This window comes from Colossoma macropomum, unplaced genomic scaffold (assembly GCF_904425465.1).
Source record: "Colossoma macropomum unplaced genomic scaffold, Colossoma_macropomum, whole genome shotgun sequence".
Taxonomy (NCBI): Eukaryota; Metazoa; Chordata; class Actinopteri; order Characiformes; family Serrasalmidae; genus Colossoma; species Colossoma macropomum.
Genome location: NW_023494809.1, coordinates 30,777,264 through 30,805,173, shown reverse-complemented (window position 1 = coordinate 30,805,173; position 27,910 = coordinate 30,777,264). Strand labels below are relative to the sequence as shown.

General features: G+C 40.5%; 1 protein-coding gene across 5 annotated transcripts in view; it reads left to right on the top strand.

Moving 5' to 3' along the window:
* LOC118798571 (dnaJ homolog subfamily C member 13) overlaps window positions 1-27,910 on the top strand; it is a 117,656-nt gene that overhangs the window by 8,054 nt on the left and 81,692 nt on the right. For all 5 annotated transcript variants that reach the window (XM_036557956.1, XM_036557955.1, XM_036557952.1 and 2 more), the window contains exon 2: window positions 6,535-6,615. In XM_036557956.1, the coding sequence (XP_036413849.1) occupies window positions 6,548-6,615 (68 nt within the window). In that variant the 5' untranslated portion in view covers window positions 6,535-6,547. The remainder of the gene's footprint in view (window positions 1-6,534; window positions 6,616-27,910) is intronic.

Below are 27,910 nucleotides of genomic sequence, written 5' to 3'. Positions count from 1 at the left end.
TCAGATTGATGGAGGATGTGTTATCGTTCTATATAGGACCTTTTTGAAAATGACTCTGTATAGCAACAAAAAGGGTTCTGCTACTGTTGTATAAGGAACCCTAAGTTTCATGCATAAATGGTTCTTTGCATGGTGAAATGGTTCTTTAGATTGATGGAGGATGTGTTATGGTTCTTTATAGGACCTTCTTGGAAATTGCTCTACATAGCACCAAAAAAGGTTCTTCTGTTGTTACAAGCTTGACATTATGACAATAAGAGAACCCAGAGCCATGTTCAAAAAGGTTCTATGTAGAACGATATACAACACATGCATTAGTCTGAAGAACCATTTCACCAAGAATTGATGCAAAGAATCATTTAAGCATGAAATGGCTCTATATCAAACTCATGGTTCTTTGCCTTCACTAAAGAACCCTTGGAGAACCGTCCTTTTTAAGAGTGTTCAGCAGACTGAGAGCTGGGCCGTGTTGGCGCTGGTGTGACGAGGTGTCGCGTGGTGAATGATTAGCTCAGAGACGAGAGCGTCTCACAGTGCGGGTCAGTGGGGCTGCTGTGTTGGCGCTTTAGCGTCAGGCCGGAGGAGAAGAGAGGAAGGAAGGATGGAGTCCGTCTCTCTGTCCTGTCGGAGAACGCTGACCAAGGCACCGTGTCCTCTGACCTTTATAGAGAACGCGATAGAACCCACGTCCAGCCCCTTTCAGTCTCTCCGCCTCCGTTTACGCGCTGTTTCTCATCAGTCAGCATTTTTTCTCTCTCCCTTTTCTTTCTCACCTTCACTCCTTTATTCTCTTAAAGAATACAAACTGCTGTGCACTCTTAAAGACGGTTCTTCAAGGGTTCTTTAGTAGAGAAAACGGTTCTATCTAGAGCCATGAACACTCAAAGAACCCTTTGCATAGTTAAAGGGTTCTCTGCATGGTGAGTTCTTCAGATTGATGGAGAATGTGCGGTAGAGGAATCTGTATAGAACCTTTTTGAAAATGGCTCTATATAGCACCAAACAGGGTTCTCCTATGTAGAACCATGAATACTCAAAGAACCCTTTGCATAGTTAAAGGGTTCTTTGCATGGTGAAAGTGTTCTTCAGATTGATGGAGAATGTGCTTTAAATGGTTCTACATAGAACCTTACTGAAACCTTATTTAGCACCCAAAAGGGTCCGTCTGTTGTTACGATATCAAGTCTGTAACATTCGAAGAACCCTTTGTTCTGTAAAAAATCATCTGCACCAGTCTGAGGAACACTTTCATCATGCGAAGAACCTTTCAGTCATGCAAAGGGTTCTTTGTAGGGTTCACATTCCCTATAACCGTCCGTCATAGTTCACTGAGAACCCGAAATGTTCTCACACAGCTGATCTGAAAGAAAGATTTTTGAAATTGGTTCTATACAGCACAGAGAAGGGTTCTTCTTTTGTTATGATGTCAAGCCTGCAACAGTAGAAGAACCCTTTTCTAAAAGATTCTATATAGCTACCTAGCACATTCATACACACCATCCACCAGTCTGAAGAACCGTTTCATGATGCAAAGAACCCTTTAATCATGCAGAGGGTTCTTTGAGTGTTCATAGTTCTATATAGAACCGTTTTCTTCACTAAAGAACCCTTGAAGAACCATTTTTCGAGTGTGGAGTGAGGGGCAGGAATAGCCTTTTTTCTTCAGCTGATGGTTTTTCCAGTATTTAACCTCCATCTGACCTTTTTCTTGTGTATGAACTCATCAGCCTTTTTTCTCTCTCACACTTTTTTTCCGCCTGATGGCGCAAAGCTGCGGGTGGAACTCAGCACAGTGACTTCACCTCCTCAAAACGAAGTGTTTTTGTCTCAGTGAAGAGGCTTTTCTGCAGACTCTGGGCCTGAAACCATGTAGGAGCAGCTACTCATACCCTGTGTGTTTGACGCTCAGCCGTCACAGTCGATTATAATCGTGTTAGACTGATCTATCAGTTATTTTATGGTTAATTGAATAATAATAATAATAATAATGGCCTGTCACAATCATTACATAATCACCAAATCAGTCATTTGAGATTATTGCAATTACTTATGCTGACTGTGGTCGTTTTCCACAGCCGTTAGATTTCACAGCCAAGCAAGATCTGATTTGCGTGTTTTGGGTTGAAGCAAATAAATGTAAGAGGTGGGCAATATGGAAAAAAAGTAATATCACAATACATCAAGAAGTTATCTTGATACCTGGTGTGTCACAATAGTTTTTTTTTCATCTAATGAGTTAGAAAAGACAAAATAGTACCAGATACTATAAAAACTACGAATACATTTAAGCAATAAAACTCGAGGAGTGTGTTATCGTGAAATAACATCACGGCTGTGATTTGGTCGCCGTAGATCATCACAGCCGTGATGTTATTGGCGATAACACACTCCTCGAGTGTTCTGTTGCTTTTATACAACAGATAAATAAATAAAGTAATAAATTAATAAACTGGGCCGTGAACGCGGCGTTTAATATGTTTTAATGTTCGCAGTTCCTTCACCAAATTATAGTTCCTTAACGAGCAGCTTGTTGCTACGTCAGAGTAACGAGCTCCGCCCACTCGCTGCACAGCCGGCAGTTCGTTCTCCAGCTCCTCACACTGAATTCCCAAACTGTCATCACCACTGAGCAGCTTTTCAGTCGGCAGCTGTGACAGAAGAACCTAAACAACCTGGAATCAGCCAGAAATGAACCCAATACCATTCGCCCAACGTGTAGTCTGATCTTCAGAGTCTGACCAAATCAGACTGAGCCATAAAACTGCCCCAATATCAAGTTCAGCTCAGTTTTGTCAGTGTTTTCCAGATCAGTATTAATGTTGTTTTGTTCCAGCCAGTCTGTAAAGCATCTTACAGCCCATTTAGTTTGGCGAATGGTGTTGGGTTCATTTCTGGCTGATTCCAGGTTGTTCAGCTGTTCCTCTGTCTCAGCTGCCGACTGAAAAGCTGCTCAGTGGTGATGACAGTTTGGGAATTTAGTGTCGTCTCATCTTCAGAGTCTGACCAAATCGGCTGTCGGTCAAATGTGATCTTAAAAGTGTCCGTTTTCTGTTTGTGGCAAAGTAAGAAGTAAAAACGTTCGAATGTTCTTGAGCGTCTCCTACAGCTATCAGAGTCGTTGCTTAGCAACAGCGTCTCAGCGGAGTGATAGTGAAAAAACTGCAATGTTATGGTGAAATAACAGCACAGTTAGAACGCCACTCAACCAATCAGCTTGCGCGGCCGAAACTAACTGTTGTTTAATGACTTATATTTAATATTTCCACTAAATCCAGTTAAAAAGGGCTGATTTTGCTCTCTTTGTAATCGAACATGTGTTTGGGAAATTGAGAAATATTGCTGATTTCCTCAAAATTCTCAGAAAAGCGTGTTGTGTAATATTTTCTGTACGTCTGCTGGCAGAGTGACTCTACACATAACTCTGTGTATTTGCAGACGATTGTCACAGTATTGATCATACTGATTGAGTGTGGGTGCAGCATTTATTCAACAGTACAGCCAGTGTAGCTAAATGAGGAGGCTAATCAGCCAATTTGGCCATTTCAGGCCTGATTTAATTGTATTTTCTTGTTTCAAACCAACAAGAAAATACAATAAAATGGTTAATCTCAATTATTTATGTGACAGTTAATCGTCAGCTTAAATGTCACGGTCGTGACGGCCTGATCGTGAGCGCCTTTCAAAAATTCCAAAATATTTTATTCCTTTAAAAAGGAAATCTTTGAAGTTTCAGTCGGTTGTTTCATGTTTGGTGGAGTAACTGTGACAGGCCTGATCTGAAGTACAGGAGTGTTTGTGAAAGAAGCTCCCGTCACACTAATTGAAGAAGATGAGAAGGTTTTGTAATTAACAGCGAACGAAGCTGTTATGTTTATAGAGCGTCTGTTAAGAGCTGTTAAATACGAGGTGTGGAATCTGTGTGTCCAGCGCCAAGTGGGTGTGGCTGTGTTACACGTCTGCATTAAAAACTATATCTCATTCTGTAATTAAGTTATTGTTACCGTACACGCTTAAAAAGGGTTCTTCGAGGGTTCTTTAGTAAAGACAATGGTTCTATATAGAACCACGAACACTCAAAGAACCCTTTGCATGCATAAAGAGTTCTTTGCATGGTGAAATCGTCCTTCAGTTTGATGGGGAGTCTGTTTTATATGGTTCTATATAGAACCTTTTGGAAAAGGGTTCTAAAAGCACCACAAATCATCCCTTCCTTGTTACAAGCATGACATCGTAACAGTACGAGAACCCAGGACCATGTTCAAAAAGGTTCTATATTGAACCATATACAACACATTCTCCTTCAGCCAACATGCAAAGTGTCAATTAAGCATGAAATGGTTCTAAAAAGAGTGAATGGTTCTAAAAAGAGCGAATGCCTTCATTAAAGAGCCTTGAGGAAACATCTTTTTGAAAAGAGTGTAACAATAAAAGACCGCTTTTTGGTGCTATTTAGAATCCTTTTCAAAAGGGTTCTATATAGAACCATCTGCAGCATATTCCCCATCAATCTGAAGAACGCTTTAAGCCTGCAAAAGGTTCTTTGAGTGTTTATGATTCTATATAGAGCCATTTTATGTACTAAAGAACCCTTGAAGGACCATCTTTTTAATTGTGTATAGCAGAACCCTTGTTGGTGCTACATAGAACTCTTTTCAAAAAGGTTCTGTATATAGAACCATATCCATCATATTCTCTGTCAATTTGAGGAACATGTTAATGATACAAATAACCCTTTAAGCATGTATAGGGTTATTTGAGTGTTCATGGTTCTATATAGAACCATTTTCTGTACTAAAGAGCCCTTGAAGAACCATTGTTTTGAAGAGTGTAGGCACTCTGTTTGCTGAACTCGGATGTTGTTGATGCCGTTTGCTGGACTCGTTTTAATCCTGTCTTATATATGAGTTACTCTGCTTTACAGTCTAAGCGTTGTTTATCTCTCCTCTGTCGTCAGGCGACCTGTGTTTACATCATAACGTCTAATTAGGAGCTGAAAGGGGAATTTAGCTCCTCTGGTGAGAAAGCAAAAACTAGCCTGTCACATGAAGCTGGATCTGGCTTTGATGGATGTCAGTTTTCACCCTAGGTCAGGGGTCGACAACCTGCGGCTCTTTTACTGTCCTGTTGAGGCTCCACAGCAGAATCAGATTAGTAGGTAAAAATAAAATAATCCTCCTTTACAGTAAAATAAAGCTCTGCTGATCGTTCAACACAGTTTAACAATAAATGGTCTTAAACTCTGGAGTTAATGTAGAACTGCTGATTCACCCTTTAACCCTGAAGATCAGCGCAGACTGCTGGTCACCATAGCAACACAGACAACAGTCTCGCCTAGCTAGTAGCTAACAAAACAGCAAAGAGAGAGATTTAAGATGAACATCGATAATTTGGAGATGAATGGACTTAACAGTGTTTATAATCACTCCAGCTGGTTTCCTGATACGTTTAACCTGCAAAGAGAAACTGAAACACTAAAAAGTCGCAAAGCTGAAGTCAGTTTCTCATTCACCAACTTCTTGTTTGAATTCTCCCGTTCCACCTTAAATGGTGCAGCAGTTACATTCTGGCGCCTCTGGCACCATTTAAGGTAGAACAGGAGAATTCGGTGAATAAGAGGCGACGTCAGCCTCGTAAAAAGTCAAACGCTGGGAGACATTTTACAAGAAACTGTTCTACTTTTGTGGAAAAGTTTCCTGCTGGAGATGTGAGAAAAGCAGCTGTAGCTGAGCTAAAGCTTAAAGCAGAGCAAAGTAAGTCTGCGTTTTCGTTTATATCATATTTTTTAGTCTATACTAGAACATCAGCACAGACTGAGACATATTTACAGCCAAGATGGTGAAACGTTACTTCAGTGAAATGGGTTTGAAATGTTGTGGTAGATTTTTGTTGAAACTTGACACAATGGCTCTTCTTAACGTTTGGGTTGCCACCCCTGCCCTAGCCCAGCCTGCAGTACTGCCCAGTTTGCTGTTTTCCCTGATTGAACGTCAGCTTATCACTTAATTACCAAACCATTCATGCTTTTAATAGCATGTTTTAGGACAGTGGACACATTCAGCTCTACAGGGCCTCAGGAACCTGCCCTGCCGTAGACTCTTTCACCCTGAATACCTCCTTTCTTAATAAGGAAAAATAATAATGGGTGAGTCGTCAGTGTTTTCATCATTGCCTCATGATGATGAAGACCGAGCACATCTTTCCAGTTGCAGATCTTGACTCATTGTGTGTTGTTTTTCAGGGTAAGCAGGTACTTCTACATTTTGACAAGGCTCCTTAATCTAGTCTGCTCATACTCTGCCCAAGAAAAATACAATTACCGTGACGCTCGTTTAACGTGAGCTGTTGCTGTTTTTAAAAGAGCATCATCTTCATACTGTAAAGGTCATTTGTCACTTCTGTGCTCGTACTTTAGACTGTCTGACATATTTCTGCGTTCCTGAGGTGCCAGTTATAAATATGCTTACATGAAGTCACGTTCAGCTCGTATGTCTCTGTGTTTTGTTGGTGGACTTTGACACCGTTCTCTCATTGCAGGCCTTGCCAGAAGATGAATGTCCTCAAAGACAACAAAGACTTGGCCTGTTTCTACACAACCAAACACTCCTGGAGGGGGAAGTAAGTGGCCTGCTGTTCTCTCTTTTCCGCTGTGAGGCCGTCTTGCTGATTGGATTTCATGGGTCTCAGCACGTGGCTGTGTTTTCAGAGCACTGCTGTTTGAACGAGATTTGTGTTATTCGTTTATTTTAGAACCAAGTAGACACAAAATTAGGTGAGGTGGTACCAGCTAGGGCGGAACGATTTTGGGAAAATGTCTAATTGTGATTTTTCTGACTGATATTGCGACTGTGATTTAAATTGTGGTTTATTTTCTACAACTCCATTTCCAAAAAAGTCGGGACGCTGTGCAAAATGTAAATAAAAACCACATGCAATGATGTGCAAATCAGTTAAACCTTATATTTAATTGGGAATAGTACAGATTGTTGGCATCAAATTCAAAATGGGCATACATTTTTCAAAAAACAATAAAATTTCTCAGTTTCAACATTTGATATGTTGTCTTTGTACTATTTTCAATGATACATAGGGTTTAAAATTATTTGCACATCATTGCATTTTGTTTTTATTTACATTCTGCACAGCATCCCAACTTTTTTAGAAATGGGGTCGAATAAATTTTCTATAAATCTATTCCGTTTTTTTACCGAAAAGACCGGGAATATCCACTTTTTCTGACTTGAGACCTGAATGTAGTGCGCCAGAAAGCCAATGAGTTGTGGTTGTGATGTCACACCACATGGAGGTTTGGTTGCCTCTGATTGGTCTAAACTCAGGCAGACAAACTTAAGATGTTTTGGATAATGTAAGCTAGAATTAAAAAAAAATTCAGATTTGCAGAAAAACTTGCAAATTGAAAATTTCACTTTTTTTCTTAAAAAAAAAGTCTTAAATGGCAATTTCTATATAAAAACGATTAATCTTTCAGCCGCAGTACCAGCCAGTAAAAAGTATTAGTAATGGGTTGTCTAGTTTTTAAAATACTTGGTAAAAAAGATGCGTTACAAGTGTCAAGGCTGACCGAACTCCTGAGGAATAGAAGTAATAAGAAGAAACTCTCATCTACTTCCTTTCTTTCTCTCCCTGTGGTTGCAGTTACGGTGGGCAGTAGGATGATACTTTATTGTTTTCTGAGCATATTGTGGATTTCACCAGTTATTAACTTATTAAATGCTGGAGAAAATAAATATGAGTGTTGTGAAAATGTCTGGAAGATAAAATAATCCTTTATTAGTCCCACAACAGGGAAATTCACAGCGCTGCACACAGGGATAACAAGGCACTCAAGAACAGAAGTAACACGAAGAGAATTAATAACGTAATTAACCCTGTAAATTACTTAACAAGGTTGCAGTCTGTTACTTATTGCTGTATAGACAATATATATAATACTATATAAAACTAAATACAAGATAAAAAATATAAACTCTGTCCTTCACATAAACTCTCTTCACAAAGATTAACAATATAAACATTATAAATAAAAAAGCAAAAAAAATAAACTATAAGGATATTTTACCCAAATTGCACATGGAAGTTTATGCATGAAGTATTGATTATATTGCACATGGGAATAGTGATGAATTAACAATATAAACATTATAAATAGAAAAAGAAAAAAAAACTTACACTATACAGATATTTTACACGTATTGCACATGGAGTATTGATTATATGATGATGTTAAGTATTGTGATATAATATTTTTACCATATTGCCCACCCATAGAGTACTAGGAAGAGTTTCCAAAAGTGGAGTTCAAATTATTCAAGAGATACAGAGAAAATGAGACTCCTAACAACCACCCGCAAGACGTGGTAGACCACCGACACTGTTCCTGTCGGATTGTAACAAGCCTGAAGTTGTTTGCGTCTTAAGATGTTTAGATGCGAGAACGCTTTGCCTACCTCGCTCTGAACATTACAGAAATTTACTGTAATTTAATAAGGTAAAAGTTAAAGCTCCATTAACATCAGTTGTTAATCTTTTCAAAAACTCTAAATTCAACACTTTTACAAATGGATTTACAGCATTTCAGAATTAAATTCTTCATATGCACCTGCTAATCTGTCATAATATGCTTTCTGGTTTGATTTTTTGGAAATGGATCTCCATAAGCTATAAGCTCTTGACGAAAGTGTGAGACGCATTTTTTTTCTGCACCTGTTCAGTTTGTATAGACATACAGTGTTTTCACACTCAAAACCAGTACAGTGCTAACATATCTTTACTGGTAATCTTTGGGCTTTGCGTGATTTGTTGAATTACCGTACCGTTACATAGGCCCATGTTTTTGACACATGTGGCTTTTCCATAAACAACCCTGCACCAGTGATACCCTGCTGTGCTTATCGAGCTGAAACACACACTCTCAGAAAAAAAACTGCTAAACAGTCGCCAGGGCTGTGCCCCTCATGTCACCGGGGCTGTGCCCCTCCTGACGCCGGGGCTGTGCCTCTCGTGTCGCTGCGGCGGTACCCCTAGTCGGGCCGGTTACCCGTCGTGTTGCTGGGGCGGATCCCTCAAGGGTTCGTCTTCAGTACCTTTAGTCAGGGAACATAACTGTACCATAATCCGTTGCAGTATTTTTTAAAGTTGTTTTCATGTTTTTTATTTTGTTGTTCTGTTTTCAAACGTTAAGTACATGGTACATTCAGTACATGGTACATTCAGTACATGGTACATTCAGTACATGGTACATTCAGTACATGGTACATTGAGTACATGCCTTTCCTCTGGGAAAACCGTAAGGTTCACAGCCGGACCTTAAAACCACTGTTGTACCTTAATAAACATAATTATACCCTTTTTTCTGACAGTGCAGGGAGCCTGATGCACTAAGCCTTTTTAGCCAGTTTCAGGTGCAGATCAGATGCATTCTGCCCATGTTGTGTATGCACAGTTTATTGGCTGTGTGCACAGAAAAGTGTGAAATGCACTTCTCTTCCTCATGCATGCGCTTTCGAGGGAGGGCTACTCAAAACATTGGCGGAGTGGGTGGCGATAATACACGTGTGGCTAACTCACATATTATGATCAATGTCCTGAAGTTTGAGCCGCCAATGACGTCTGGTTTTGTGCAGATTTTCATCCGAAATTTAAAACAAGACCCAAACTCGTCAGTCTGTGTTAATATGCGTGAGTCTCAGAAGCGTATTGAGAGATTTCTGTCAACAGTGGCAGCAGATACAGCAGTTACACAGAGGCACGAACCTCAAACACATGCTGAAAGAATGTTTACCATCAGAATAACACTGTTTACACTCTCAGGACCAGATGCACATATGAGAGAACACGTAGCTCAGAATGTGCCGTGGCATGGCAGCACTGCGGGCTCACCGTCTGTGTATGTATTAGGGGTGGGACTCTCTAGGCACCTCCCGATTTGTTTCGATTACGTTTCAGAGGCTGCGATGCGATTATAAACCGGTTATAGAGGCATCTTGAGGCATCTTTTTTCTATACAGGATTTGTTTTTTCTCACTGTGTGAGGACTTGGTGCTTTTAAAGCAAAGTATTTGTAATGATCCATAATGAATTTAATTCCAGTATCTTTTATTAATAAAACAAATGGAAATTAACTGGAAGGCTCTCATTCACTGCTCTTGTTTGGAGCACATGAGACGCTGCTGCCACTCATCTGTGATAAAATGCGCTGTTATGGTGACGTAAGACCCAGTGGCGACGGACGTCCACGCAGCACATTACAGCCGTCTAACCCGTTTTCTTTAGTGATTACATAACTTCGGTTTTGGTCTCGTTGTAGAGACTTCAGCCTCGTAAAAAGTAGAACATTGAGACATTTTACAAGGAACTGTTTCCTGCTAGAGATGTGAGAAAAGCAGCTGCTGCTGAGCGAAAGTGTACAGCAGAGCAAAGTCAGTCTGCGTTTTTGTTTATGTCATAGTTTTTATAGTCTACACTAGCACATCAGCACATACTGAGACATATTTACAGCCAAGATGGTAATATGGACGCAAAATGTTGTGGCTCCAAAAGTGGTTTGATTTTTGTTGAAGGGACAAAATGACTCCTAATAACATTTGGCTGGTGACCCCTGACCTAGCTTTTAATGTAGTGTGCCGCCACAGACTGTCCGGGTGCTGCACTTCCGCACTTACAAGTTCCGCCTTTCGTGTTGGGTCAACATTATGTTATCAATTAAATTCAGCATTGGCCACATCCGCATCGCGATGCATCCAAGAATCGTCCCCCCGCCCCACCCCTAGTGTCTATCGTTTCATAAATAAAGGACCCCTGTAGAGTGTTTTGGTGAGGATGATTTTTATTTAGTCACTGAAATTTCGTTTTCTGTTTGGTCTCCGGTTTGCTGATGGCTCCTTTATTTCACTGCACCTTTTAAACCTTGCACCTCACAAGCAGACATTCAGTAACTAGTAACGAGGCTATGTACAGTTTGCATGATCGGCTGCAGTCTGATTAGATTAGATTAGATTAGATTCAACTTTACTGTCACTGTGCAGAGTACCGGTACAGAGCCAAAGAAATGCAGTTAGCATCTAACCAGAAGTGCAAAATACAGTATTATTTACATACAAAGTGCAGGAAAGTAACCATGGTAAGCGATGCAATATGTACAAATAAGCACGGTAGAGTGGTAGTAAAATATAGATATTGCAAGTATAAATATATATACATATCTATACAGAGTGAATGTAAAGAATGCAGATGTAGACAGTCTGTACTGTGAGAATCATATGTAAAATGATAAGAATGCAGAGTAAAAGCATGTACAGACTGTGTAAATATGAATAGAGCAGTAATACTGTACCGATAGGAGTAGGCCAATAATACCAGGAAATAAGTATTATTAAATCGAGCACTAAATTCAGACCCGTAGTGGCTGCATATTGCGGTTGCCTAAGGCGCTTGTAGTGTTTAGCTCAGAAAACGATTAACGTTTTTCGAACCAAGCCTTTAACGGTTAACATTCTTGGGAAACAAGATCCCACAGCTCGCCGACCTGTTTCCTATTGGCTGACGCTTCTGACAGAGTTAAAACTCACATTGATGAAACTTTATGTGAAGCGAAGTTGAACACTACCGGAAGCAAACGGATTCTTGCACGGCTGGCTGTTGTGTATTGCAGCACGTAGCCAAGCAGCTAAACCGGCAGCATAGTCTGCTACGTTATGTATATCAGTATCAGCGTGCTGAGTATTCCTATTTGAAGCAATGGCTGGTCAGAAAGGTCTGTCATTTAAGGCTGACCATTCAGTTGCCATTGAGCTGAGAATGTCTTTCTGGTTACCACGTTATTCGGTTTGTAAAGTGGACCCATCGCTTTGTTCAAAACGAGTTACAGTGCTTGCAAACATTCTCAGGCATTTAAAAATCGAATTAAAGCCAAAATAGACTGTTGATAGATTGTATGTTTATTCGTAGTCAGATAACATTCATGGGAAGCGAGATCCCACAGCTCGCCGACTTGTTTCCTATTGGCTGACGCTTCTGACAGAGTTAAAACTCACATTGATGAAACTCTATGCGAAGCGAAGTTTAACACTACCGGAAGCAAACGGATTCTTGCACGGCTGGCTGTTGTGTATTGCAGCACTTAGCCAAGCAGCTAAACCGGCAGCATAGTCTGCTACGTTATGTATATCAGTATCAGCGTGCTGAGTTTAAAAATCTAGTTAAAGCCAAAATAGACTGTTGATAGAAGGATGTTTAGCCTGTAGTCAGTAGTGGCATGTTCTCCCGTTCGTTTGGGAAGCGTCGTATGTAATAACTCATTACATTTCGTGTTTAATTTAGAATTTTTATATTTTATCAAGAGAAGTCAAGTGCAGCACTCCTAAGCATTAAGTATGATCTACTCATTGCCTTATTAGTAGTATATTAGGAGGCTGCACAGCTCACAGCTTGTTAGGACGGGAGTGTTTTGCAGGGAGGAATGATGTGTGCTTAAATGCTGCTCACTTAAATCAGCTAAAGAGTCTGTCTGATCCTGGAAAATTATTTCTAATCGCCTTATTCCATTTCCATGTCCATTAACTGTGCTATGGTTAATGCAAGGCCTGGTGAAAGGGCCTAATGCAGCCCGATATCCTGTTTCATGTCTGTTTGAAGTATCTGGGCTTGGCAGAGTGAGTTATTGCTTTAGCTGGTGGACATGAGAGGATGGAGGGATGTGCTTTGATGTGCTGTGAGAGAAAGATAGGGAGACGGATATATGAGTGGAGTTAACAGTGTGAGTTATTGCCGATAAAAGTCAAGGGAAATGCTGGATTTGTGTGTGTCATGCTAGTTTACTACCACCGAGTCAGTGGATCAACTATAATATTAATGTTTTAAGGCCTATTCAAGCTGGATTAGGTTTATAGGGGAGGTGCTGTAATTTGGGGGATTAGATATGTGATTTTAATCCAGTATGAATAATTCACCAAACCAGAGCTCCCTCAGTAAAAGTAGTCCTGTTTGAATCAACTTCACAGTAATGCAATAACAAAACAGATAATAGAATAAAGTGGAGCTTGATTTGACCTTCATTAGTCCTCAAATTCGTGACAGGACTACTGAAATCCACCGGATTGACAAAATAAAATATATTGAAAGTAGGGCTGCACAATTAAATGATAACGATAATTATTGCAATATTATTTTCCCCGATAGAGCTATAAGAAATGTATTTTTACCCGATTTTCTCCCCAATTTAGTCGTCTCCATCCTACCCACCCACCCACCCACCCACCCAGAGAGAGCGAGGCCAATTGTGCTCTCTCGGACTCCCGGCTACGGACGGCTGTAGCATCACCAGGGATCGAACTCGCGATCTCCTGATGAGGGACAACGCTTAGACGGTTGCGCCACTCGGGAGCCCTATAAGAAATCTTTGATAAATGTTTGATATAATAGACCATTCTCACACTTCTGTGTTGCAGTGACAGTCCTGATGGCGTTTTCTACTGCAAGGAAAGTGACACTACTCTGTGTTACGGCACTCAGTCATGTTTTAGTATCAGTGCATTCCCAACCAACAAAAGTGAAAGAGCTGCACTAATTTGAACGAAAGTAAACTGAGGAAGCTGAGAGGCATTGGAGAGCGGGAGAACGCCAGCTTCCCAGGCTAGCTGTTTTTAGCAGCTGGTTAACTTAAAGCAGCTCCGTCACTCACGCAGCACGACAAACTGATGATACTGTAGATCAAACAAGACTAAAAAGCGCTGATTTCAGTTTAAACGTACCTAAAAGGAGGACTCTGTCTGTCTGGTGTGAGAGATTCACACTGCAGTTAATGCTTTTACACAGTGAGCGTCAGATACACTGCGGTTCACCCCTCAAACTACTATGATAGAATAGAGAAGCCCAGTCGTCTCTAGCTGCTGTCTGAATACTGTGATCTGCTCTGACATGGAGGTGGTAGGAGTGGCGGCAGTGAGGCGGTGTGATCCATCACTGACCTACTGAACCAGCTCATGTTTGCTGTTCGTATTAAGTTGATGTTGTTGAGAAACTAAACAGTTTAGCACTTGTAACGGGGTAGCCGAGCGCTCGCCACCAGACAGATAAAATAATCTGTTTTCTTTCTTAAATTATGATTATTACAAAACCTGCGGTCGTGCTTTTCCAGCTGGTAAAAACAGCTGACCAGACACTTTCACCCACTGTCAGACAGACAGATTTGTGAAGCGTTCCACTGTTCGGTGAGTGTTTGTCGTGTTCTGACCATAAAGGATAGTTTAAAACAGCAACTGACCGCTCAGGAGCAAAAATCAGCCTTCAAACTTGCAAAGAAATAATGATTTGACATTTATCATGATACTTATCAATCAAGGCAAGTCAAAGTTTATTTATATAGCGCTTTTTACAACAGGTGTTGTCACAAAGCAGCTTTACAGAAAGACCCAGGTGTGAGCCCCCAATGGCAACAGTGGCAAGGAAAAACTAAGAGCAAGAGAAGAAACCTTGAGAGGAACTGAGACTCAGAAGGGGAACCCATCCTCCTCTGGAACATACCGGATAGCAAACAGCGTATTATAGTACAAAACGGGGAAAACAGGTGGAGCAATGGTTAATTAGATAGTCTGAGTTTATTCAGCAGCAGCAGGAGGGTCAGTTCATGAGGGTGAGGTTTGCACAGGGTTTGTACAGCATGAAGCTCCATGGTGGTCAAGCGGGTCCAGAAGGCTGGCGAGCAGTGGCACCCGATCAAGGCAGAAGAAGCAACAGCATCAGACGCAGAGAATGGGCAGCTAGATGGGAACGTGTGAGCAGCGGGACGACAGCACCAACACTCCCAGTTTACCATAATACTCTATGACTATGAACCCCAGATCTGCACCTTTTATTAACAGGGAAAACTAATTACCAAAGGCTCCACTAAACAAGTGGGTTTTAGCCTAGACTTAAAGACTGAGGCTGAGTCTGAGTCCCGAACACTGACTGGAAGATTATTCCAAAGCCGGGGGGCTTTGTATGAGAAGCTCCGCCCCCTGATGTAACTTTATTAATTCTAGGTACTAATAGTGAGCAGCACCTTGTGATCTAAGTAGGCGTGATGGTTCATAGTCATAAGTTCACTCAGGTACTGAGGGGCGAGTCCGTTTAGAGCTTTATATGTCACTAAAAGAATTTTGTAATTGATGCGAAAGTTTAACTGGCGACCAGTGCAGCGTTGATAAAACTGGGCTGATATGGTCAAACCTTCTGGTTCAATATCGACTGATATAAAATTTTTTATCGTGATAACATTTTTGGCCATATCGCCCAGCCCTGATTGAAAGTACCACTTCTGTCCCCGTTTACACCTGGTTGCTTCAGGCGTCTTAAGAGTGTCAGGATTATATCTGGCCACATTAAAACCAAAGGTAAACTCACCCAAGATGCATTTAAAACAGATACAAATCCCAACGTTTAATCCACTTCAGGAGGTGGACTGAGACACATTTGAGCCACGTTAGCAGCGTAAACACATCCGTCTCTCCGAGACACATTCAACAGCCGAAACCCCTCCCAGTACAGCCGGAACTCCTCCCCATCCTCCCTCCCCAGCGTCACTGGGCTCGTGATCGGTGTCCGTGAGGAAGATGATCATGGAGGACTCACATGGTTGGGAACGAGACGAAGTGCTTAATAGCAATATGGACCGACCCCACAGTACAAAACATACTGCAGACAAAGAGGCTGAGCCGATAAACTGTTGGTGATTAGTTGCTGTGTAAGGACCGGATTTGCATATTCCGTCTCACAGCAATTGGATTTCAGTCCGGCGTGCATTTGACTACCAAGTGACAGGATACAATCCAGATACTAGGCACATAAAGTGACCAGGTGTAAACGTTGCTGTTTAAAACAACATTGCTGTTGTTAATGAGTGTCCAGTGTCACATTTTTGGGTGTATTTTTGCTGACGTAAACATCTGCGCGATGATGTTCAGATCTGGGCTGTTTGGGCTAATTTGGGGAAGTTACAGAGATCCTTTATCTCGTACGCATCGGCCAGTCCAATCAAACACAGATTACGTTACTGGAAAACTAATCCAGCTCCAATAGGGCTTTAGAGTTCACTTGTATTTTGCTTCGTATTACTGTATTAAAAGTACAGCGCACAGTGTTTTGCATTGGCTTTCTGTGGCAGAGTGTTGCTGTTGCTGTGGCTATGTTAAAGCCAGCTAGATAAGACCCCTGCACATTTAAACGGGTCCTTATGTGTTTAATAGGATCTGTTCCTCTTACGTTTTGTCCTGTATTTGTCTCAACATAGATGACTAAGAGCTCTAAGTAAGTAAATGCTTGAAGAAAACTGAGTTTAATTCTCCGGCTGGAACTGATAGATTTCTGCTTGTCAGCCTTTTGTGAGGAAGTGACTGCAAGCTGCGCAGATGTTCAGATCTCATGTGAATTCAGAAATATGACTCAAGCCTAGTTCAGCCAGTGTTGAGTGTTGAGTTTGTTTTTGGACTGCAGCACTTTTAGACTTAAAGGGGAATTCCACCGATTTTTCAAAATTTTTGCATCTTTAAGTTGTTGCAATGTAATCAAAGTCATTCAGAGTGGTTTAATGTAAAATGGTTGATTGTAGAGACTGGTGGTGATAGGAACCAGGGGTTGCCATGACTACAGCACAGATATAGACATTTTATTTACTATCCAGAACCACCAGTGAACCTACACGAGTCTTCTGAGTTTATATGGAATGTTGATGATGGAAAATAGTGGAAAATCTTAATCTTAAAATCTTAAATTTTCTTTAAGGACCATTTTGCCTCACAATATCCGTGTACCTCTCTGCAATTAATGTATTTAGAAAACTACATTTTAGGTCAAATTTTTTTTCCATAAAACAGTGTCTCAGTCATCAGGCAGTGAATGAACCATTTCATGTAGTAACTTTCTGTGAGGGAGCTTTTAGAGGTGGACGTCTGGTTCCTATCACCACCACTGTGAACAGTTCTGACTCTGTACGTTTCTCTAGAACCACATCAAACCACCCTGAACCGCTCTGTTTACATCTCAACCACTTAGTAATGTAGAAATTTTTAAAAAATTGGTGGAGATCCCCTTTACGATCTCTTGTTTTCTCTGTTCCTTCCTTGAAGCTTTTCAGTGTTTCGGTGATGATGTAATGGTGATATTTAAGCAGGGAAACCTTAACATGCTCCAAAGTATGAACTGAGCTGTTAGGCTGTGGGTGAAGCTCAGATTATACACAAAGGGGTCATCTACTGTTACAAGCTTGACATCGAAACAATACAGGAACCCCTTTTGGCGCTACATTGAACCCTTTCTGAAAAGGTTCTGCATAGAACCATCTACAGCCCCTTCTCCATCAATCTGAAGAACGCTTTAACAATGCAAAGGGTTCTTTGAGTGTTCATGGTTCTGTATAGAACCCTTGTGTTTCCAAGATAAATCTATATTGAAGAACCACCTTTTTTTTTTTATGAGTCTACATGACATCTTGGATTTCACGCAGTAACTTTTTTTTCCTTTTATTAAATCTCAGGTTGTTTTCACACAATTCATCCTTTCTGGTTGTTCCAGTCTGCTCTGTCTAGATCCCATGTGACAAACACAAGGCCCGCGGGCCAAGTCCGGCCCGTGACACAGTCGTATTCGGCCTGTGAAATTATTTTAATTTTCTATTCTTATTAACCCGTTTCATCGTGAGATGCACTACAGTCCCCAGCATGCACTGCAACATAGTGTGCGTTCTTACCCCCTACCCCAACAAAAATCTCTGGGTCAGCAGTTATACAACAAGAAAAGACTACCTACAACAATTTATTTTTATTTATAAATATTTTTTAACAAGTATTCAGTAAAGCAATCAGCCATGAGAGGCCGTGGGTTACTGTACCATGGGGAAGGGTGTTATTAGGCACGATGCGAAGCGGAGTAAAACTCCCTTCCCTGTGATAAAATCTCAGTAATGCAGAGTCCGGTTGTTGTGAGGCGGTCATAGGAGTGCGTATATTGTAGATTTTACAACGGCTTCGAACGCAGCTCAGCCAATCAGATTGTAGGACCAGAACTATCCATTTTGTAATGCCTATTTTGCTGTTGCAGTTTGGCCTATTTTGAATAAACAGTGCCCCGTTCGGTTCATGACAAAGTGTTGAATAAAAATGAAATAAAAACACAGCCCGCAGATTTGCTGAGATTTTTTTTATTTATTTTTTTTTTAATTTTTACCCGATTTTCTCCCCAATTTAGTCGTCTCCAATTCCACCCGCTAGTTAGGACTCCCCCAATCACACGATGCTATCAACGCTAGGGGGGTGAAGGCTAACACAGGCTTCCTCCGAGACCTGTGAAGCACCACCGCTTCTTTTCGAGCTGCCGCTCACGCAACGTCATTGGACAGCCGAACGCGCTCGGAGGAAAGCGCCAACCGCCAGATCTGTTACGTCAGCTAACAGACGCCTGCGCTGACTAGCATCGCGCTGAGTGATGGGGGGAGAAGGAGGGGCCATCCTACCCACCCAGAGAGAGCGAGGCCAGTTGTGCTCTCTCGGACTCCCGGCTACGGACGACTGTAGCATCACCAGGGATCGAACTCGCGATCTCCTGATGACAGGGCCAACGCTTAGACGGTTGCGCCACTCGGGAGCCTGCTGAGATTTTTAAATATGGCCATATTTGCCGTATAGTGGTTGAGTTTGACACCTTCTTTACTAAAGAACCCTTAACCTTTTTAACTCCTTGGAACCACCGGTGGTTCCAAAACGCACTTTGTCATATTCTTCATAACTGTCATATTTCATAAGCTACATTCTAAAGGTGGGGGTCGTATGAGAGCTGTAACTGTCTTCTTTCCAGTCAAATAGATGGGTGATGTAATTTTAAACCCTTATAATAAAAGAAGCTGAACTCACTTTTTTCTCTCTCTACTGAAAGTCGACCCATTTTTCCACAAATCTGGGCTATAAACTGGATCCCAGATGGCGTCTCTTCAGTGATCTGGACTGTAAAAAAATATTTTTTATAAAAAAATACAGTGCCTGAGATTTTTGGCTTTCAGCAGTGAAATGTAAGCATATGACATTATGTTTATGATCATAAAACACATTCTGTTTATGTAGTTACTGAATAATTTGCCTTATGATTTGGGCGTGTAAATTCAGATGGAAAAACTGAAATATACCCACGATACCACGAGGTTAAAGAACCATAATTTTTAAGAGTGTAGAACTAGTTTCAATAAGTTTCTATGTACACTACTGCTCAAAAGTTTGGGTCACACAGTGTAGATTGAAATGCTATAAACTAGACACCAAAACATAAACCAACACTTTATTCACAGTTTACAGTGTTTTCTGAGCAATATAAAGTTAGAACATGGTAAAAAAATGCAAGTGTTATTAAATAATGAGCTATAATTTTCTGTGAACACTGAATATAATCTGTTAATTAGCGAGATTTGTTTATTGGTTTTCATATATGAGGCATTGTGGGTGTCAGTGTCTTTATCAGTTCAGTCTCAATGCTGTACAGATTATTCAGTTATCATGAGATCACTTACAGCTCAGATTATCATCCAAAACATCTTCACTTTTACAGCTTCAGACAAACTATAAACTGTATGAAACGTAGAAATTAGTTTGATCGTAAAATCGTTTTATACACACATCTTCAAATAAACTGGTTCTACATGAAGGAAATATGAATGAAATCAGTGACCCCAAACTTTTGAGGGGCAATGTACACTCCTAAAAAAGATGGTTCTTCAGGGGTTCTTTAGTAAGGCATATGGTTCTGTACAGAACCATGAATGATTAAATGTTTTTTTTGCATTGCGAATGGTTCTTCAGATTGATGGAGGATGTGTTGTAGATGGTTCTGGATAGCACCTTTTTAAAAAGGGTTCTGTATTCACACTTTAAAAAGATGTTTTTTTTAAGGGTTGTTTAGTAAAGAAAGTGACTCTGTATAGAACCATGAATACTCAAAGAACCCATTGATTAAAAAAGTTCTATATAGAACCATCTACAGCACTTTCTCCATCAAGCATTTTTTAATGAAAGTGTTCTTCCTTTAAATTGATGGAGAATATGCTGTAGATATGCTAAGAAGGTTCTATATAGTATCATAAGGGTTCTTTTCTGTTACGATATCAAGCTTGTTACAAAAGAAGAACCCTTTTTGGTGCTGCATCGTACCATTTTCACAAGTTCTATATAGAACCATCTGCAGCACTTTCTCCATCAAGCTGAAGAACTATTTCACCATACAGAGAACCGCTTAATCATGCAGTGTTCATGTTTCTATGTAGAACCATTTTCTTTGCTGAAGAACCCTCGAAAAACCCATCTTTTTAAAGTATGTAGAACCAGATACATGTTCTCCATCAATCTGAAGTACCAAATGGTTCTACTGTTCTGCTGTTGTTACTATGTCAAGCTTTTTACAATAGCAGAGCCCTTTGTGTTGCTGTATAGAACCCTACACAACACCTTCTCCATCAGTCTGAAGAACCTTTACACCATGCAAAGAACCATTTAAGCATGAAATAGCTCTGATGGTTCTGTATAGAACCATTGCCTTTGCTAAAGAACCCTTTAAGAACCATCTTTAAGTGTGTAGCTCTCAGGGAAAGGCTGATGTGTGATTGGCTTTAGAGGAATCGTGTCTCAACCTGTTTTCTTTGTTCCCTCAGTGATTCTCTCCTCTACTGAGGTGGAGGAAACGCTGTGGAGCACGAATACAAATCTAAAGTGCTGCAGCCATTGATATGCTAAGCTTCGGACGCGGGTGAGGTCACTCTTTCCTCCTGAATAGCGCTCCGTAACAGCGACAGGCACGTCCTGACTGAAAGCTGTTTCCAGGCTTTCCTTTTAGACCCAAAGTGAGGAGGTTTTCTGAGCTTCAGTGAGATCGTCCCCTCGTTCTCAGGGTAATGGGATAGACAGCGCCTGCAGCCTGGGCTTAATTATCTCTGACCCTCTGCCTCCTGTGTGGACACACGTAAATCACCGGCCATCTTTATATAGAACATCATATTTCTTGTCTGGGAGTCTCCGCAGTCTGGGAATCGAAGACGACACATATTTTGCAGCGTAGGTTTCTGTTTATTGATTGGTACTTAGAAGGTAGTAACACCTGGATAAACCAGTAGCTCCAAGTTTGCAGCTCCATGTGTTTATTTTTCTGCAGCTTCCTTATCCAAGAATTTGAGCTCTTGCATTCATTTTTCTGCTGCTTTCACTTTAGAATTAGCTACAGTGCTAACAAGAGAAACTAATAGTACTCAGTGCTGCCCTCTAGACACAGAACGGTAAAGTAGAAGTTAGAGCTTTGTAGATTTTCATGATGAAGTCCCATGATGTCTCAGTGAATGCATTTACAGCCTTTTTATTTACATTCTTTCGTCTCAACTCAGCGAACACAGCTCGCATTTTGTTTGTTGCTTCATAATTTGACTGGAAAATGAATGTAGTATTGTGACAGCCCTAAATAAACCTAGGCCCAGTCCTATTCCTTCTTTTGAAATTAAATGAACCTTTTAGCCAACTGTGTCTGAACACATCGGAATTAGACCTCCGCATTTAACCCATCCGTGCAGTGAAACACCACATACACACCAGTGAACACACACACTAGGGGGCAGTGAGCATGCTTGCCCGGAGCGGTGGGCAGCCCTATCCACGGCGCCCGGAGAGCAGTTGGGGTTAGGTGCCTTGCTCAAGTCACGTACTGTCGGCTGAGGGGATCGAACCGGTGACCTTCCGGTCACAAGGCTGGTTCCCCTTGTTTTTGAGTGTCACTTTGCCACTTGGAACTGAGTCACAGGGTAGTGGTTGAAATCTTCCCTCTGAAATGCGACCCTTAAATAAAAAGAGCATCACTTCATTAACAGCTACTAGTTGAACCATCACTCCACAGATTAGTTAACGGTAGTGATTTGCTCTGTTGAGTGCAAATGACCCTCTAAAAGCTGTAGCTGCTAAAGGCACCTGGGGTGGTGGGGGGGGTGGCTATACGACACTCGGTGGAACATACAGCAGCGCAAATTACAGTATGTTCAAAATAAATGAAAAGAAACGTAGCTTTGCGCATTTCGGTGTTTGTGTTCCTTTTTTCTGTTGTACCAAACACATACTGAATGGTGACGTCCAAACCGTGGTGTGAACCGAGCTGTGACTGCTGTGTACTGTTACACCTGTAATAATAATAATAATAATAATAATAATGATAACAATAATGATAATAATAATAATAATGATAGCTACATTTACATGCAGCCTGTTTTTTCTGTTAATAATCAGACTAATAGCTTGGAATACATACTTGGTCCACATATACACTTCAGTCAGAGTAGAGGCCATTCAGAATACAGTTTCTATCTGACTGATCGAGGTGGGTAATCCTGTAAATAATCTGTTAAATAGAAGAATAATATCTGTGTAAACGCCTGTATCTGATTACATTCCCTATCGGAAAGTTTAAGTCTGTTCTGATCATGTTCGTCACGTCATAGTGAAAGTGTATACCGTTCAACGTGGCGGAGCAGAAACTGGTCTGCAGAGGAGACGAAGTTTGTGCTTCGTTGTCATGGTAACGTCTACATTAAGTGATAACCTATGCATGGGCATAATTTTGGATCTGATTACTTGTAGTGAGCATGTAAACGGAGATTTTTATCAGACTGTTGAGTTGTGAGCATATAAACATAGTCTTAATCTATAATCGGAGTGAATTCAGTCTGACTGGCAAAAGTCGTCACATGTAAACACAGCCAGTGTTGAAAATCCCAAAGAGAAGAACTAGCAGAAATTAGCATATTACAGCTAATTTGCATAATGTGATACTGTACAGGAGTTGAACCGTGAGGCGCTGAAGAGGCAAAACTGACTACAATAATGTTGTTTTGACAGTTTGAGAAGGTGTTAACTTTTCAAGCAAGGCTGATGTCATTAACTGTAACAAAGCAGTGCTTTTATGTTTTTGGTGGGTTTCGGTTTTAATTGGGCTGTAATTGCTCTTTAAAGCCAAGTGGAAACTGACCAACTGGAAGCGCATATAATGTGTCCTTTCTAGACTGAATGGTCACATGATAATGACCGCAGACGGCCGAGCGTTTTATTACGTTTTGTGTTGTTTATCTGCAGCGTTTGCAGGCTTCTGTATGGTGTGTGTGTGTGTGTGTGTGTGTGTGTGTGTGTGTGTGTGTGTGTGTGTGTAAGATGGTAAAAGTCTGATTCACTGAATTATTAACCAGCCTTGTGACAAGGTCCGAGAATCCTCTAGGACTCACCAAGGTCAAAGGAACATGAATAGAAAGATCGAGAGAGGCTGGGCCAGAGCGCACGGCAGGGTGAGGTGGTATGATGGTGAGACTGCGGTAGTTAAAAATATTTTAATATTTTAATATGATGATATTTCAAAGTCAGATTTCTGTTGTGCGTTTATCCAGTAAACTAAATAAAATAAACAAAATAAACTTATTCCACCCATTTACACCGTAATCAGGGGGAAGGGGCTGCCAGTCAATTATGACTTGCTAGCTTATAATAATGAGCTAATATTTCATAATTATTACATCTTATATAATAATAATGAGGTACTATGTCTTAATTATGACTTATTTAGTTAGATCCTATCTCATAATTATGATTTTGTATATCATAAATGTGACTTGTTATCTCAGTTACGACTTAGTATCTCATTATGATGACTGTATATCATAAATATGACTGATCTCATAGTTACATAGTATCTCATAATTATGACTCAGCATGTCAATGACTTAGTATCTCATAATTGTGACTTAGTATAACATAATGTGACTTAGCATCTGTATGCTTTCTCATACTTATATATAATATACTTATGGTATACTGAGTCATAATTATGAGATAAAATCTTAGTTAATTGTAACTATGAGAGTCGTATTTATGATATACTATCTCAGTTATGAGTGTTTTTAGTATCTCATAAAATATGACTTAGCATCTGTTAATAATGACTTTCTTCCTCATAATTATGACTCATACTTATGATTTAGTATCTCATGAGTATAACAGTGTCTCACAATTATGACTAAGTATCTCATAATAAATATTTAGCATCTATAATTATGAGGCAAGTTTATTTATATAGTACCTTTATACATTGCGGTCATTCGATGAGCTTTACTGATAAGAAAATAAAATTCAAATCAAGATTTTTATACAGACTTTTGTAAGTAATGTGTAATGTAACTCATATTTCATATAACTATGATGTACTAAGTCATTATGATGAGATACTAATTTGTCTTTCAGCGTTCTCATTACTTTGAGACACTAAGTCATTACTGTGACTGACTATATGTCCTTTTTTCCAAGTGGTGGAAACAGGCTTCCATAGAAGATCTGAGGATTTTCTCTCTAATTGGCTGAGAGCTGGAGAGAGGGGGATGAAGGGGGAGGGAGGGATGAAGGGAACGGGGAGGAGTGGAGGGTGGAGAGTAAGAGGCTATAGAAGGTTCTAGCTCTCATATAGACTTGAAGTTACAGCAGATCAGGAGTTTAGAGCTCCTTAGCTCCAGCTCTAAGGCTCATGGACTTCCAGTGGATCTTCTTTAGCTGGCTGGCCCTGAATGTGTCCTCTGTCAGATGAATTCAGTCGGGAGTTCTGTTTCAATTTCTTTCTGTTTGCCGGATAAAATAATCTTCCAGATTTCTTCACTAAACAATAAAGCTGAAAGATTGATCAGTTTTATATGGAATCACAGTTTATTCAATTTTAAGTGCATTTTAAAATCACAAGAGCTGCATTTTTTATTATACCCTACACCAGGGGTCTTTAATTAAAACTCAAGAAGGTCCAGTTCGAGAGAAGTTCCTCAAGCAAAGGTCCAGAACATCATAATGTCTAACTTGCCTCATGATTCAGTGCCATATACTGTTTACTGAAGTAGCCTAGCAGGTATATCAACATCTTATACAGTCAACAACTGAATATCAAATCAAATAAAGTACAATTCAGTAACATTTCAATAACATTTACTGTCAGTTTTCTCTTTTTAGATCACAACATGTGAAATAACTTCCCTCTGACTCACTTTCTTCTCTGACTGCTGTGTCTCGCCTCATCCCTCCCCTGTGTGTGCCTCACTCACTCGAGCCTCAGTGCTCATCGTAATGCACAGATCTGATCGGCTGATATTTACAATGCATGCGATTGGTCTGTGAGTCTTCGAGGCTGCTAAAGCTACCGTAATGACTAGAAATGATACGCAGATTAAAACAGGACCACCCCATCCAAATTAAATAATTCTCCATAGTTTATCGGTTATAGGTATAGGTCCACATAGGACAGCGTCTGGGTCTGGACTCAGTCCACCTATTAGTGACCTCTGCTCTACACTTTTAAGAAAGACAGTTCTTCAAGGCTCCTAAAAAAAGATGGTTCTTCAGTAAAGTGGTTCTGTATAGAACCATGAACACTCAAAGAACCGTTTACATGCTTAAATGTTTCTCTGCGTGGTGAACCGATGGAGAGTGTGTTGTATAAGGTTCTACATACCGCCAAAAAGGGTTCTGCTGTTGTTACAATACAAGAACATTTTTGTGCTATATTCAACCCTTTCCCAAAAAGGTGCTAAATAGAACTACAACACATTCTCTTTCAATCTAAAGAACTATTTCTCCATGCAAAGAACTTGATATGGGGTATGGAGTGTATATGGTTCTCTGTAGAACCATTGCCTTTACTAAAGAACCCTTGAAAAGCAGTCTTTTGTAAGTGTGAACCTAATAAGAGTTTGTGAAATGGCTGTAGATGAGTTAGACCAATCAGAGGCAGCCAAACCTCCATGTGTTGTGACATCACAACCACAACTTACTGGCAGTTTGGCACACCTACGTTCAGGGGTCGAGCCTCAAGCCTAAAAAGGTGGATATTCTTGGGCAGATGAAATCAGGCCTGAATCTCAGTTAATAAAAAAACGCGTTTTAAATCGCAGTCGCAATATTAGTTGGAAAAATCGCAGTTAGATATTTTCCCCAAACAAAAATGTAGTTTCAGTGTCAGAACAAAAACAGAAACAATAGCCATTTTCAATTCAGAATAAAAGGAAAGTAGGTTACGTTTTTCTGGGAAATGAAAGTTGAAATCCAAAGCTGAACTGAATGTGTGAATTGAAAGTGATGGTAAAAGGCAGATTTATCTAAAATGTTAAACCTCATTTCCCTTTAAAACCTCCTTTGTCCTCTAGTGGAGCCAGAGCTCGTATCCAGGCTGGCTGCTAGTAGAGCTGCTCTCATATTACTGCCTGCAGAAAGGGCAACTGATTGCTCCAACATCCTGTCATCGCTACTTCCTGTTTACATTAGTCCTTTGAACAGGTTAATGCTGTGTCTGGGTGTAAGTGAGTGGTCGTGTGGCTGTGGGTGTGTTTGTGTTTTGGTGTTTGCCGTGTGTCTGAGATGAGATGGCGATGCACATTTTCCTAGAGTGAATCTACTCATGTTGACGAAGGTGGACTGATTGTGCAGCTCACAGTGGCTCAGCAGCCGCACAGCCTCGTGTCCTGGATGGCTGTAGGAGATCTATTACATTTCCGACTTGGCATCTCCTGCCAGACTACAGTGACGAGTCTCTTTAGGGTGGATTATCAGATGCGTTCAACCTAAAGAGACCACTGGGCCACTCGCTGCTCTTGGCAGTTGGCCTGTTCACTGATTCTACCCTTTTTGTATGTAGAGTAGTGTGCAGAAGAATTAAACAGCCAAGATCGTTTAAAACCATTTATCTTGGCATTAACTGTCCGCAAAAACATTAGCGTTAGTATAAATGCAAATAAACATAAAAGCAGCAAAGTGTAAGATTAGTAGTGATTGCGCATTGCAAAGCTGTGTTATCTGTTATACACTTATCTGATTTATATACTTCTTCTTTTTTTCTTATTTTTCTGCTGTGTTCCGCAGTTTTTGAGATACTGACACCATTCCAACTCCAGAATGTTCGGTTTGATCGGGAATGGTGTGCTTGCATACAGCTTTTTGATCCGACGTATAATTTTTCGCATCTTCGTAAAATTAGAAAAGAATAAGGTAAAAAATTGTTTGTCCATCTACTGTACTCCTGCTCCGTTTCACGTATACTATCTCAGGACAGGCCCCCGAGCACAAATTCAATGTTGTTCTGACCTGCACTCATCTGTTTGTTTATGGGATACCATAGCAACTGTCTAGCAGCACCTTAGCAACCGGCTAGGATGCCATATCAACAGCTTAGCAACCGCCTGGGATACCATACCAACCGCCTAGCAGCCCCCTAGCTACCACCAGGGATACTGTAGCAACCACCTAGCAACACCCTAGCAACCACCTCGAAATGCATGAAAACCAACTAGCAACACCTGGGCTACCATACCATACGCCTAGCAGCACCATAGCAACCACCTTGCAACACCTTAAGAACCACTTGTGATACTGTAGCAGCTACCTAGCATCACCTTAGTAACCACCTTAAATACCATAACAACCACCTAGCAACAAATCGGCAACCACCTGGAATTCCACAGCAACTTCATATCAACACCCTAGCACCGATATATAAAATACTGTAGCAACCGCCTGGCAACACCTCAGCAACCAGTTATTCATATGCTATTCAGTTATTCTAGTTATTCATATGTTCGTATTGGCTTTTTAAATGCAAAATATATACAATACGTACAGTCGATGAGACCACAAATGATGGCAAAGAAACAAGTACAGGTTATCGCAACTATTACAGAGATTGCTGATTAATTAAAACACAGTCCTGTATTTTAGTGTCTCTGGAAGGGAATTCCAAATTAGTCCAAAAAAGGCTATCAAGCCTTAAAAAAAACCTTTGGGTGTGTTGAAATAATTAAAGAAATAATTAAATAAAGAATAAAATAAAAGATAAATAG